We start from the raw sequence: 12,941 nt of genomic DNA, 5'->3' as shown, positions 1-12,941 counted from the left end.
CAATAAAATGAAATGTCACTTCAGGAAATTTTTTTCTTAACTTTTAAAAAGCTCAATGTTTAAAAAATTCTGTGATCAATATGTTCAAACTTCAGATTTTCAGAGAAATTAAAACATCAAAATGTAAAGCCATCCATTTCAACAATTAAGCAACTTAATTTTAACACTTTAGCATTTATGTTGTAAAATGTGAATCAGACTAGCTAACACAATGAATTTTTACGTAGTATCTACAAGAAGGGGGAAAAAAAGAAATAAATATGATATAGCATAAAAGAGAAATAGCTGTGCTAATACGCTCCAGTAGAAGGAGCTATAGAAATAAAAAACTTACATTTTGCAAAGGCCAAGAAAGAAATGCTGAAAATGAAGTATCTAATTGAATCTTTCATATTCGAGTAAAAGTAATAATCATCGACATCAACAGTAAAATGAGATGCTTAGAACAGGCCTTCCCCAAGGTCTCCACGCTATTCTACAAAGCATTAAACACTATGTTTCGCACCCTAGGAAATATAAAGAATAAAACTTGGTCCTATACCCTGGATGCTTACAATTCTTTGAGAGAGATAAAATGCCCACGCAAGTATCTAGATTCCAAAGTAGAGCGTACTTTAGGATGAATAAATGCGGCCATGAGAGATACGTAACACACAAGGCTAAAAGGAGGAAAGATATTCTGAGAAGACCTTAGGTATTTGGGGAAAACATATGTCAACCCAGAACATGTTAGGTAGCCCAAAAAGTTCCTTTGGGTTCTTTGTAAGATTATACAGAAAAACCCGAACAAGTCTTTTGGCCAACCCGATGAAAACAAGTAGAATTTCTTTGGATATAAATATACCTTGAATACTTAAATTCAGGACATAGGAGTCAGGAACAGAAATAAAATCTGGATTTAGTTGTCTGTTCTTTAAAAGAAAAAGCTCTGAGTATGCTTTAAGTGAACGCAACAGCAGCAAGTTAAGCATCAAAACACTGACCTACACACACAGACATCACTTGGAAGACAAGCCACAAGATCAAGTTCACCCTTCCGTGATGCCCGGCGTATACCGACAGCCAAATCTGGAGCTGACTTTACCTTGTGAGGTACTTGCAGACGCTGTGACCGCAAAGGGCTCGCTCTCTGGGTCAGTAAGAGGACCTCCCAGGGTCTCACCCATCACAGCGCGAAACAGGGATTTGCCGTGACTCCCACTGATATTTGGTCTATTTCTTGCAAAACGCCAGTTCCGTTCAAAGAAAAAGATGTGTGGCAGTAAAACTTGGGAATGCACCAATGAGTCAAGGCATCCGTTTCCAAACGTTTGGGGGAGGTGGGGATAAACACACAGAGGACCAGGCCTGGGTGGACTGGTTGGCACCCTCCTGCTGGAGACCAGCTGTGACAAACTGTTTTGTCATAGCACTGTTCACTGCTTTGGCAAGACCTGGTACATTACAGGGAAAACATTGCCACACTGTCTCGCCGGTGACCCTCGTGTCTTGGGAGGGGCGGGGGCAGGACAGTGCTGAGAACTCTGAGCGCAAAGACACAGTTCAATCCTCACTTGATTCTAAAATGGAAAACTTTACATCTCTGGGTTATGAAATACTAGTGAAACTTACTTGGATAGATTTTTTTTTTTTCTGTCTGCCCACCCTTGGTTGAATCTCTAGTCATATCATCTGATATCTGAAGAAAATGTTTGAATTCAAGTATGTGTGTATAAAACTTGCCATCAGCTACTGAAATGTTCTGTCCTGAGGTATTTACTCTATTACTTTGTGAAGTCTGTAAAAAAAAAATGACACAGTGATCCAGATTCTCTAAAACTGAAGCATTAATAGACTGGAGACAGGGCCTGAGACAGCTTACATTTTATATATCAGGGTCTGTTTCTCAAAAACTTAAGTTTATCCATCCATAGCATATACATCAGCTGATGTGTGAACGTTCGTTAACGCTGGAAGGATAGATTCCATATCATCATGAAAAATGTGGAGTTCTCCCTGAGAGGATTAATGCATTACCAGAAAGGGGGAAAAAAAAAAATAAAAGACTGACAGTGATAGGTTGGAGAGGAATTGTGGTCAGTTTTGTAATCAGGAAAAAGCTGGCTTCTTGCTCAAGGCCTTTGACCTTTTTGGCAAAGAGAAACGCTATCTGTGCCAAATTTCAATGTGGGAGCAGGCCTCCTCCTATCACACAAGTGGCCTCATGGAATTGCAGTGACTTGTGGATTTAAAAAGATGCCCCCACATGGGGCAGAATATCAGGTGGTAATAAATCTCTGAATATGCTGATCCCAATAGTCCCCGAGCGGAATACATACATATCTGGTTCATCTATATTGAGTAACTCGTCATCCTACAAGAGACTAGCAAAAGCTCCCTTGACAGTTGTGGGGCAATAGCTTGGTGGGAAGAAGACTTAACTGGGTCTCCGCAGCACAGAATCCAGTGGAGAGTTGGGCAATTCCATCGTGTATAAACTTCTAAAAACCAAAACACCTTTATTAAGGTGATTGAGCTAAAGGAACTTTCTTGACAGTCCAAAGGGCTGAGGGAATTACAGCTGTGTGTAGAACTAGTTCTTTTCTGTTTGCGGCTGCTGCTGTTGTTCAGTCGCTAGGTCGTGTCTGACTCTTTGCGACCCCAGGGACTGCAGCACGCCAGGCTTCCCCATCCTTCACTATCTCCTGGAGCTTGCTCAAACTCATGTCCATGGAGTCGATGAAGCCATCCAATCATCTCATCCTCTGTCACCCCCTTCTCCCCCTGTCCTCAATCTTTTCCAGCATCAGGGTCTTCTCTCAATAAACGAGTTTCTTCTTCTCAATGGGAAATTTTGCACAACGACACAACATTTAAAAGTGTGATTAATCCAAGATTCTTGGTTGAAGTTATGACAGATAAAAATAAGTCAAGAACATTTTCCTTTTTGCTAATAAAACTGAACAAAAATTTAAACCCCATTTGGCCTACAGATAGGGCTTCCCAGGTGGTACGAGGGGTAAAGAACTCACCTGCCAATGTAGGAGATTAAGAGACTGGGTTCGATCCCTGGTTTGGGGAGACCCGCTGGAGGAGGGCACGGCAACCTACTGCAGTCTTCTTGCCTAGAAAATCCCATGGACAAAGGAGCTGGCAGGTTTCAGCCCACAGAGTTGCAAAGAGTCAGACACAACTGAAGCAACTTAGTACCCACGCGCTGCCTACAGATACTCAATGTTCCAAAATGTGCCTGAGTCTGAAAGGCAAATTTTGGCTTTATTCCTGTTGTGTGTGTGTGTGTTAAGTCACTCAGTCGTATCCAACTCTTTGCAACCCCATGGACTGTAGCCCTCTGGGCTCATTTGTTCATGGGATTCTCCAGGCAAGAATACTGAAGTGGGTTGCCATTCCCTTCTCCAGGAGACCTTCCCAACCCAGGTATCAAACCTGGGTCTCCTGCACTGCAGGCAGACTCCTGACCGTCTGAGCCGCCCAGGAAGCTCCTTATTCCTGTTAAGTGGCAGTTCCTCACCCAGTTACCTATCATCACCTCAATCTTGCCTTTGGATTGCACAGTCTCTCCAATTTTTAAAAAATGAACTTAGTACAAGTTTACTAAAGTGTCCTTAAGATTATGATGGATTATAAGAAGGATAAAGTTGGCAGAAGGATATCATTTTCGAGTGAGAGAAGCCCTTTGCGGGTCTAAGGATCTATTAATAAGATGAGGAAATGGGGATCCCAAATGAGAAGTAAATTCTCCAGGTCAAACAGCTAGGGAGGGATGGAGCTGGAACTGGAATCTAATTCTCAGTCCAGTTTACCACCATTGGCCTTCACTGACTTCTACTCTTTGAAGTGACTGAATCATCACTTTTAATAAATCAGGCGCAGCAGGGATAGAGTACCAGGTGAGTTAAGGGGGAAACATGTTAACTCTTTAAAGGAATATCAATAAGTAACTGCTCTTCACTTTTCCCTATCTATGGACATGAAGGGAGTGTGGGGAGTTTCTCAGTACACTTCTTCCTGTCATTCCCACACTTCCTCAGTGACCATGTAGCTCATTCATGCCCTGTAGTTCTATCTGAGGATCATCTTAGTTTTGTTTCTGAGGCCAACAGTATCATCTGGTTCTCTGGTCAACTCTTTTACTCTCTGGGCAATACACACATTCATTCTTTCCAAGGGTCATCAAAGGGACTGATTTCTGGATTCTTCACCCACTGTCACTTCTATCCTCTCTCTTTTTTTTCCTTCTCAAAAACCATTCAACTTGGCCTACCTCCTATGTTGCTCGACCCTGTAAGTCTCTAATAGTTCTGAAGACAGGCTTCAGCCATTCAAACACAGAATTATTTTTAACAGCGAATTACTCCACAGCCCCTGAATCTAACACCATCGACTCTTAGAGCACTGACCACAATCTGCCAACCCTTCTCCCCTAGACTATATTACAAGAAAGCAAAAAACTTGTCCTATTCACTGTCTTTCATTCATTTATTTATTCAATGAATGTTTACTGGCAATATATCACCACTGTATTGGCAGGCGTGGAGCTAGGTGCTGGCTTGATGAACAAGATGGATGTGCTCTCACCTTGGAGAATTTAAAAATAGTCAATAGACAAAAATGACGGGTTTTTTTTTAAATGACGGTTTTAATACAGCAGTACAACAAATGTTGCTTAAACTCTGGACAACATACGAAGCAACATAGAAAGCACCCCAAGTCACTAACAAAATACTTAGAGAACACAGATTGTTTAATCGTATTTGTTATGTTAGTGACTGTATTTTGTCCTATCACACTGTAGCACTGGGTCATGTAAAAGGACAACTTACAAATTAAAAGGGACAAAAGCAAATGGAAACAAGAGTCCCTCTGCTGCTCACCTGAAACCACCGCAGCACTGTTAATTGGCTATGCCCCAATACAGAAGGTTTCTGGTGTTAGAAAAGTAAGTAAGTAAAAATTTAAAAAAAAAAAAAAAAGGACCCAATTTCACTTGTATCTAATTACACAGTTTACAGCTATCCACTCGTGTATCCCTCAGATGTGCATAAGATACTAAATGCCAGGTATTATTCTAAGGGATAAGAGATAACAATATTCATAAGTCAAGGTTCCCATCCTTGACAAGTTCACATTTGATTATATTTATCAAAATTATCCAAATATACCCAAAAGAGTGATCTTTTAGCTTCCTTAACCTTGAAGGTCAATCAGCATGTGATGGTACCAGAAATAATTCATTTGCTTAAGTCATTAGCATCAGTGGACACAGTATATGATCACTGACAAACCTGCTAAGTGTTTTGACATGCATGTAAATTTACTTACTGTCAAGGTCTTGAGATTCCCCAGTGTCTTACTCTTTACAATATCAAAATTTGAAGGATATTATAATAAGATGCATAATGCCAGTGAATGGGGCTGTAATGTATGTCTTGGAGCTCTAGACCACATCTGGGCGTTTTGTACACCAACTGGCTATCAGCGCTTTGCTTCTGAAGAGTACTTTTATAAAGAATTCTATTGCATTCCATCCTGTGGAGCATGTCCTTTGAAAGATTGCTATTGTTTGGTTGTTTAGCCGTGTCTGACTCTTTGCGACCCCGTGTACTGTAGCCCACCTGGCTCCTCTGTCCATGGGCTTCTCCAGGCAAGAACACTGGAGTGGGTTGCCATTCCCTTTGCCAGGGTATCTTCCTGACCCAGGGGTTGAACCCACATCTATGGCGTCTCTTGCATTGGCAGGCAGGTTCTTTACTTTGCCACCTGGGAAATCACTCATGAAAGATAGCCCTTGGTAATTTTCCAGAGTGAGGAGAAATGGGAGAAGGCCACCTTCCTATTGCACTCGCACAAAAGCTAACCCAGCTTCCACCACTGGGGGATGTCGGGCTCTGTGCCACGTAGAGGGGGGAAGACGAGGCGATCGTCTCCCCGTGGATGGTGGAGATGCAGGGGTGTGGATGTGACTGTGGGTGCAGGACGCATCTTCAGCAGGAGGAAGCATGGGGAAAACCAGGAATGGTGCTATCATAAGGAAGATGGAGAGCTTAATCCTATTCTAGTTATGACATCCAAAAGAAATGGAAGTCTGGAATTTGAGAAGGCTACTCTTCAGTAATATTTACGGAATCATCTCTTAACCGAAAGAATCTGAATATTACTCAGCCAAAATACTCCTCAAATTTTAGTACAGTTAGGAGAAGCAACTAGAATAATGGGCTTCCCAGGTGGTTCAGGAGTAAAGAACCCATCTGCCAATGCAGGAGACAAGGAAGATCCCTAGGAGAAGGAAATGGAAACCCACTCCAGTATTCTTGCCTGGGAAATCCCATGGACAGAGGAGCCTGGTGGGCTACAGTCCACGGGATCGCAAAGGGCCGGACACGACTTGGCAACTGAACGCCACCACCAAGTAGAGTAATAACAACTGTTAATGATTCCATAACAAAAAAGTAAGAGAATGTCTAAAAATGTACAATTAGCAAAATCATGGTATTATATCTGTATGCAGTGTTTTTTTTTTTGTATGCAGTTTTTTTAAAAAAGCACTAGGTTGAGAAAGATTTACATCAAATGTTCCCACAGAAGAGAGTATTTTTCCTGTCACGTTACTCTCGGAAACTAAAACCTTTCTCTTTTTCCAATCATAGTAACATTAGTTGATAACATCATAGAAGTTTCACATGTACAACGTTATAGCTCAACTTCTGTAATACACAGCAGCATTTGTGTGTCTGTGTGTTAGTCAGTCAGTCGTGTCCGACTCTTTGTGACCCCATGGGCTGTAGCCTGCCAGGCTCCTCTGGCCATGGGATTCTCCAGGCAAGAATACTGGAGTCCAGGTAGCCATTCCCTTCTCAGGGGATCTTCCCAATCCAGGGATGGAACCTGGGTCTCCTGCATTGGCAGGAGGACTCTTTACTGTTCAGGGTTGGGTGGCTATGAATGTGTATTAAATATTAATAAATATTTAACCTATTTATTAGGTTAAATTTGGATTTCATTCCCTAGATTGAATTTGGATTTTAAAGCTGCTTTGATTGCTTTCTTTTTTCTTTTCTGTAAAACAAGCCACGTTAGTACAAGTTAGCATAGTGCGTATAGAGTTCTTTCTCCTGCTAGCTCTCTGTCTCTACCTGTGCCCAGTTCTGCCTGACTCTTTGTGACCCCATGAACCGTAGCCCTCTAGGCTCCTCTGTCCATGGGTTTCCCAGGCGAGAATCCTGGAGAGGGTTGCCATTTCCTTCTGCTATAGCCCCACTGAAAAAGTTGCTTTGTTGCTACAAGAGCTGTGACCACTTGCATTAGCTCCTAAAAGGTCAGGAGCTCCTTGAGGGAACAGTATCTAATAATTGTGAGCATCCCCCGGTCCTGCGCAGCGTGCCTAGCTGGCATCAACGTGTGTTATTGATGGTGATGAGAGCCACGAGGAGACGCCTGCCTGACACATCTGTCTCCCACGGATCATTCATGGAGGAGAGGGACCTCGGGAAGTGACAACACCTTCAGCTTTCTTCTTCTTCCGACAAGACTGACATCTCCCCATGGTCCCCCAAGGAAGCCACACAGCTGCCAACAACCAGAAATACTTCTGAAGCTCACTTCGCCTGCCCAGAACTGCTGCCTTTTCCTAGTGCAACTAAAGTCAGCTCAGAACCCCACCTTCCAGTGTCAGGGGGTGCATCAATTCAGTTTCTCCATGGTCTCGGGGAACACAGCATGGGAAAAATGATGTTTCAATGGGACACAGGTCTTTTAGCAGAACATACAACCCCGTATCCTAATGGGTAGATTCCATGGCCACCATCCCAGCAAGTCCAGGATTCCCATGGGAAGAGAGAAAGGAAGGCCACCACTGAACATACCTGGGTCCTTTCTTTCTTTTTCTTTTTTTCTTGAAAGAAAGGAGGGCAAGATCCATTCTCTTTAAGCTACAACTATAACTTGGTTCAGAATTTCAAAAAGTATTGGGTTGGCCAAAAAGGTCATTTGGATTTTTACATACATGAAAAATTCAAAAGAATTTTTTTGGCTAACCCAATGACATGGTTTCTATGCTGACATTGTTGTTCAGTCGCTAAGCCAAGTCCGACTCTGTGACCCCATGAACTGCAGCACACCACTGCAGTTCTCCACTATCTCCCGGAGTTTGCTCACATTCAGGTTCATTGAGTTGGTCATGCTATTTAACCATCTCATCCTCTGCCACCCTCTTCTCCTTTTGCCTTCAAACTTTGCCAGCAGCAGGGTCTCTTCCAATTAGTTGGCCCTTCGTGGATCACAGCCTTCTCATGGTGAAGGGGCCTGTGTAACTCAACGAAGCTACAAGCCATGCCATGCAGGGCCACCCAGGACGGACATGTCACATTGAAGAGTTCTGACGAAACGTGGTCCACTGGAGAAGGAAATGGCAACCCACTCCAGTATTCTCACTTGGAGAACCCCATGGACAGTATATGTTTTCTATACAGGATTATTATTTTAGGCTAATAAGCCATTTTGATGAATGAACATGAATCTGAGCAAACTCCAGGAGACAGTGAAGGACAGGGAAGCCTGGTGTGCTGCGGTCCATGGAGTCGCAAAGAGTCTGACACAACTTAGCGACGGAACAACAACAACCACCATTCTGAATGAAAGAAAATTAACTCGACGAAAAGATGTTAGCTTATAGCCAATAGCTCCAGAAGATGTGTATTTGGTATGTTAAAAGGTTTTCTTGACCCTGAAGTGATGTGATCTATGGAGTCATAGATAGAAACTGCAGCCAGAAAGCCTAGGTTTTCAGTTGTTATATGGCTTCAGACTTGTGTTAACCCTTTGGGTTCACATTTCTCATCGCTGGAATTCTGCAAAACCCTTTAAGTCCTTTTGGCTTCTAATGTGGAGATACTTAACAGTACGCCTGCAATTTGTTTATTTAAAGGGTAATGGAAACTCTGTATATTGCATTCGTATTCATGTTCTAGTCCTGAGTTACTACTTCCTTCTCATAACTGGTGGCTAATTAGGTACACCATGAAAGGCACTTTCATCTGGAAACTTCCTTCTTCCCGCACTGCCCCCCCTTCAAAAGTTAACTTGCCTGTTATACCTGAAAAAAACAAAAACAAAACAAAACTCTAACCTGTCTGACCACTTTCGAGGGATCAACTAAACACGTTTCCAGTCATTATACCGTTGAACCAAAGACATACCACCTAAACTATGTTAACTTGTGTTTGCAATGTAATATTTGAAATTCTCCAGCAATTTGGCTTCTAACCATAATAAAATAACTACAGGTGATATCATCAACTGACCCATATTTAAGTTGTGGGAAATCCCAAACTTCTAAAACATGTATCTTCTTCATTGTTCAGATTTTATCAATTAATTTTCCAAGATCAGCTATCTGGAGATTCCTAAGGTAACGTATACCATCACTGGTGAACCATATGAAAACCCCGCAATCCTAATGCAAATTCAGTGCCACAGAACTATAGGCAAGTTTAGTTTACGTAAAATAAGCCATTTACCAGTTTTGTGACTGCCCCAAAGGAAATACGACAACTTTGGAGATCACAGACTCCTATAACTTGATACCACAGAGATTAACACATTCAGACTCTTAACTTTTCATAAGGAAAATGAGTTACAGAGAAATCAAATGATTTGCCCAAGGTATGACTCCGATAATCAGCAGCAGACTTTGAGCTAGAAATCAGGTTTCTTCATTCCCAGTCTGTGCTCTGTCTCATTAAAATGATGCAATAAAACGTTCAAGTAAATTGTTCCAATCAATTATTCTTAATGCCAACAATTATGTTAGAAGTCTATCAGCACAAAAGCTTCAGTACTATGCGAGTCACTTAATCTGTATGACTCACTGTGGGAATGCCACAGTGGGCCACAGAGTTTAGAGTCAGGGCTTTTTAAAAAGGAAGTACTCAATAACAGCTTGGTAATTAAAAATTGGTGATATCTGATCAATCAGTTCAGGAACCCATTCTGCTGACAAATGTCCTTTTGCCTCATGCTCAGATTCTTCATGAGTCATCCTAACAGCCTGGGGTTCTTCTGGTACAAACAGTTGTACTTTCTATGGACACAGTTCCTCTAATGAAAAGAATAAAATTACTATGTGAAAATTTCCACTGTGAGGTATTCATACTTTCAAGTTTTAAAAAGCACCTTAGAGTTGCACTGTGCTTTTATCTATTTTGAAATTCACAATGATGCTATGAAGTCCTTCAAAGCAAAACAAGAAAGTAAAAAGCAGCTCTTGAAAAGAGCTTGCATGTGGAACCTGGCAATGGATTTTGGCTACAAAATTAATCTTTATTTTTCTATCAGCTCTCTAATTGCTACCATAAATAAAATGGGTCTACTATTGCTAAGTGAACCTTTAAAATTCATACTTGTCTTTGAAGATCTAACTACTTAACAATTTCATACTCTACTTATATACACCATGTCTTTGTGAAACATACTTAACATTCAAAAAACATAAATTTAAGAGCAACAGAGGTTTCAGTTGATGACTGTTCTCATTATTTTATTAATCAAGTTGTCACGTGTAAGGTTTAAATTGTTGATGATAAGATTTCAAAATATTATAATTTTGAAAGCCCACTCTGTTCCAGGCACCGATTTACTTAAATCATCTTTAATTCTCATAACCACTCTTTTAGATGAGAAAACAGACTTGGAGAGATAAAGTGACATGACCCAAGTAAAAACGCTTGTAAAGTGACAGAGTTTGAATTCAAACATGGGTCTGTTTGACTCTTTACACCATGTTGAGTAAAGACAAACAGACACAACTTGACAGACAAAACCCACTACCAGATGTTTTTGAAAGATACTAAATTGTTTTCCAGTCTTTTCACTTTTCTTCCTCAATGGAAACATTTTTATTTTCCTTAAAGGACAGAAAACACTGTTGCTTTTCTATATGAAAGTGTTTTTTTTTTTTTTAATTAACATTTTATATTTACAGAACCAATCCATTTTCATTGCTGAAAATTTCAAAATACAGACTGGTAAAAATAAAATTATTATATTTCTATTACTTGGAGATTATTATTGTTGAACTCTTAGTGTTTCTCTAACTGGATCTTTTTCTGGGGATATGTATAATCATAAGTACATACATAAACGTACATACCTGTGCCTATACACATAGTATTTATGTTTTTTAATAAAAATGAGATATGGTACTTATTGGTGGTAAGCCTGCTTTTCATTTATTTATAAGTTGTTTTACTTTATTATTTTTTATTTTTAACTTCATATTTGTATTGGGGGATAGCCAACTAACAATGTTGTGATAGTTTCAGGTGAGCAGTGGAGGGACTCGGCCATACATGTACAAGTATCCATTCTCCTCCAAATTCCCCTTGCATCCAGGTAACCTGCTTTTTAAAGTCCATAATCCCCATCTTTCCATTTTACTAAATTTTCATTTCAAACAATACCCAGTTCATATTCAAATTTTCCCAGTTGACCCCAAATGTTCTTTATAACTGGTTTATTCCTAGCCTGAATCTAACCCAGGATGTAGCTATCCATTTGGTTGTATGTCTCTTACGTCTTCTAAAATCTGGGGTAGTCACCTTCCCCCACTGCTAACTTGCCTTAATTTTAAGGCCACTGACTAATTGAAAAGATTAGCCCAATTTATCACATGGTATGCCTGCCGTCTGGATTTGTCTGGCTGTTTTCTTCTGGGACTGTTTATCTGGCTTCTCTATCCCCACGTTTCCCAGAAATTGGATGTTATATCTAAGGGTGTGTGGATTCAGGTGAAACTTTTTTTTTTTTTTAATGTAATATAGGTCATATTCTATGTTTCCTAGTTCATCACATCAGAGAGATGGTATATGACTGACCATTAGTGATCCTAAGATCAATTACTAATTTAGAATGATGATAACACTGTAGGGTTCCTTTTTCTTCTTGCAACTAGAAAGTAACATGTGTGCTGCTAACTATGGAATTATAAGTATATTCAGCTTCACCAACCATTCACCCAAAAGTCACAACATACTTAATAATCCTTGAGTGAATCAACGCTTTGAGTTTATGAAGTTTGATTCCATCCCTCCTTCTACATTTATTAGCTGGCATTTTTATATAAGGTAGAGCTTTCGTTGAGAATTAAAGCAATGTGGATACCCCTGAAATATAGTTTTCTATTGCAAAGGAAGAGTAAATACTTAATTTTTTCTCTTACTAAAAAAAGTAGATATCTTCAGTATCGAAATCTCTTGGTTAGGCATGCTGTTCTGAATGTTCACTGAATGCTCTTCTGTTCTTGAATGCTTTTCACTTTAGTCTCATATCATAAAATACTGACATACTTAAGTTTCTATTTTTTCAACTGTTTTTTTCACTTTTCTGTTATCTTTGGTTCTAGGACAATGACAACCAAGACATCCATCCTCTGGTTCTTTAGAGCTCTAGTCCTTTTTCCTTTCATTAAACATACAAACCACTTGTCAACTCTAATAATATAACGAAGGCTTCAGTTTCACCTAACAATTTCCACTACTAGCGATTTTCAGTTTTTCGCAAGTGGTTATTCCTAAATAACAGGGAATACATACAATAAAAACTGAACTGGTTCCTCCAAAGTTATGCTGTATGTCAGCATAGCTTTGGGAAGAAAGTTTAAGATTCCTGACAGGTTTGTGGACTTATTAAACCACATTCCAACCACTGAGTTTGTTTTTTGCACTCCAGTGATGCTTTTCTTCAGATACACTAAGCACTAGAAAGTAAGACACTATGTTTTCACATTTACAAACATGAGCTCCATTTTAATAAACTCTTTATTTTAAACATTCAGAAACACCTTACTGAGCACGAAGGGAAGGAGAGGGAAACTAAAATATGAAGAGAGACAAAGAAAAAACAAACAGCAATGCTTTCAATTACAAAATAAGTATGCGCTCCCTCCA

The 12,941-nt window shown here is 40.1% G+C and overlaps 1 protein-coding gene across 7 annotated transcripts in view; it reads right to left on the bottom strand.

Moving 5' to 3' along the window:
* The window catches only part of PPARG (peroxisome proliferator activated receptor gamma), a 124,116-nt gene that overhangs the window by 63,362 nt on the left and 47,813 nt on the right, over nucleotides 1–12,941 (bottom strand). Inside the window, exon 1 of one of the 7 annotated variants that reach the window (XM_043442478.1) lies at nucleotides 3,012–3,031. The exons of 4 other annotated variants lie outside the window; for them this stretch is intronic. Coding sequence is in view for 2 of the 3 variants with exons in the window: in XM_043442470.1 (XP_043298405.1) it covers nucleotides 1,085–1,166 (82 nt within the window). In the remaining variant the exon portion in view is untranslated. Of the gene's footprint in view, nucleotides 1–983; nucleotides 1,006–1,084; nucleotides 1,344–3,011; nucleotides 3,032–12,941 lie in introns of those variants that run through there. 2 more of the 7 variants (XM_043442470.1, XM_043442471.1) reach the window with 2 other exon arrangements.

Source organism: Cervus canadensis, chromosome 22 (assembly GCF_019320065.1).
Source record: "Cervus canadensis isolate Bull #8, Minnesota chromosome 22, ASM1932006v1, whole genome shotgun sequence".
NCBI lineage: Eukaryota > Metazoa > Chordata > Mammalia > Artiodactyla > Cervidae > Cervus > Cervus canadensis.
The sequence above is the reverse complement of the archived record's forward strand: the minus strand, read 5'-3'. Positions and strand labels throughout refer to the sequence as shown.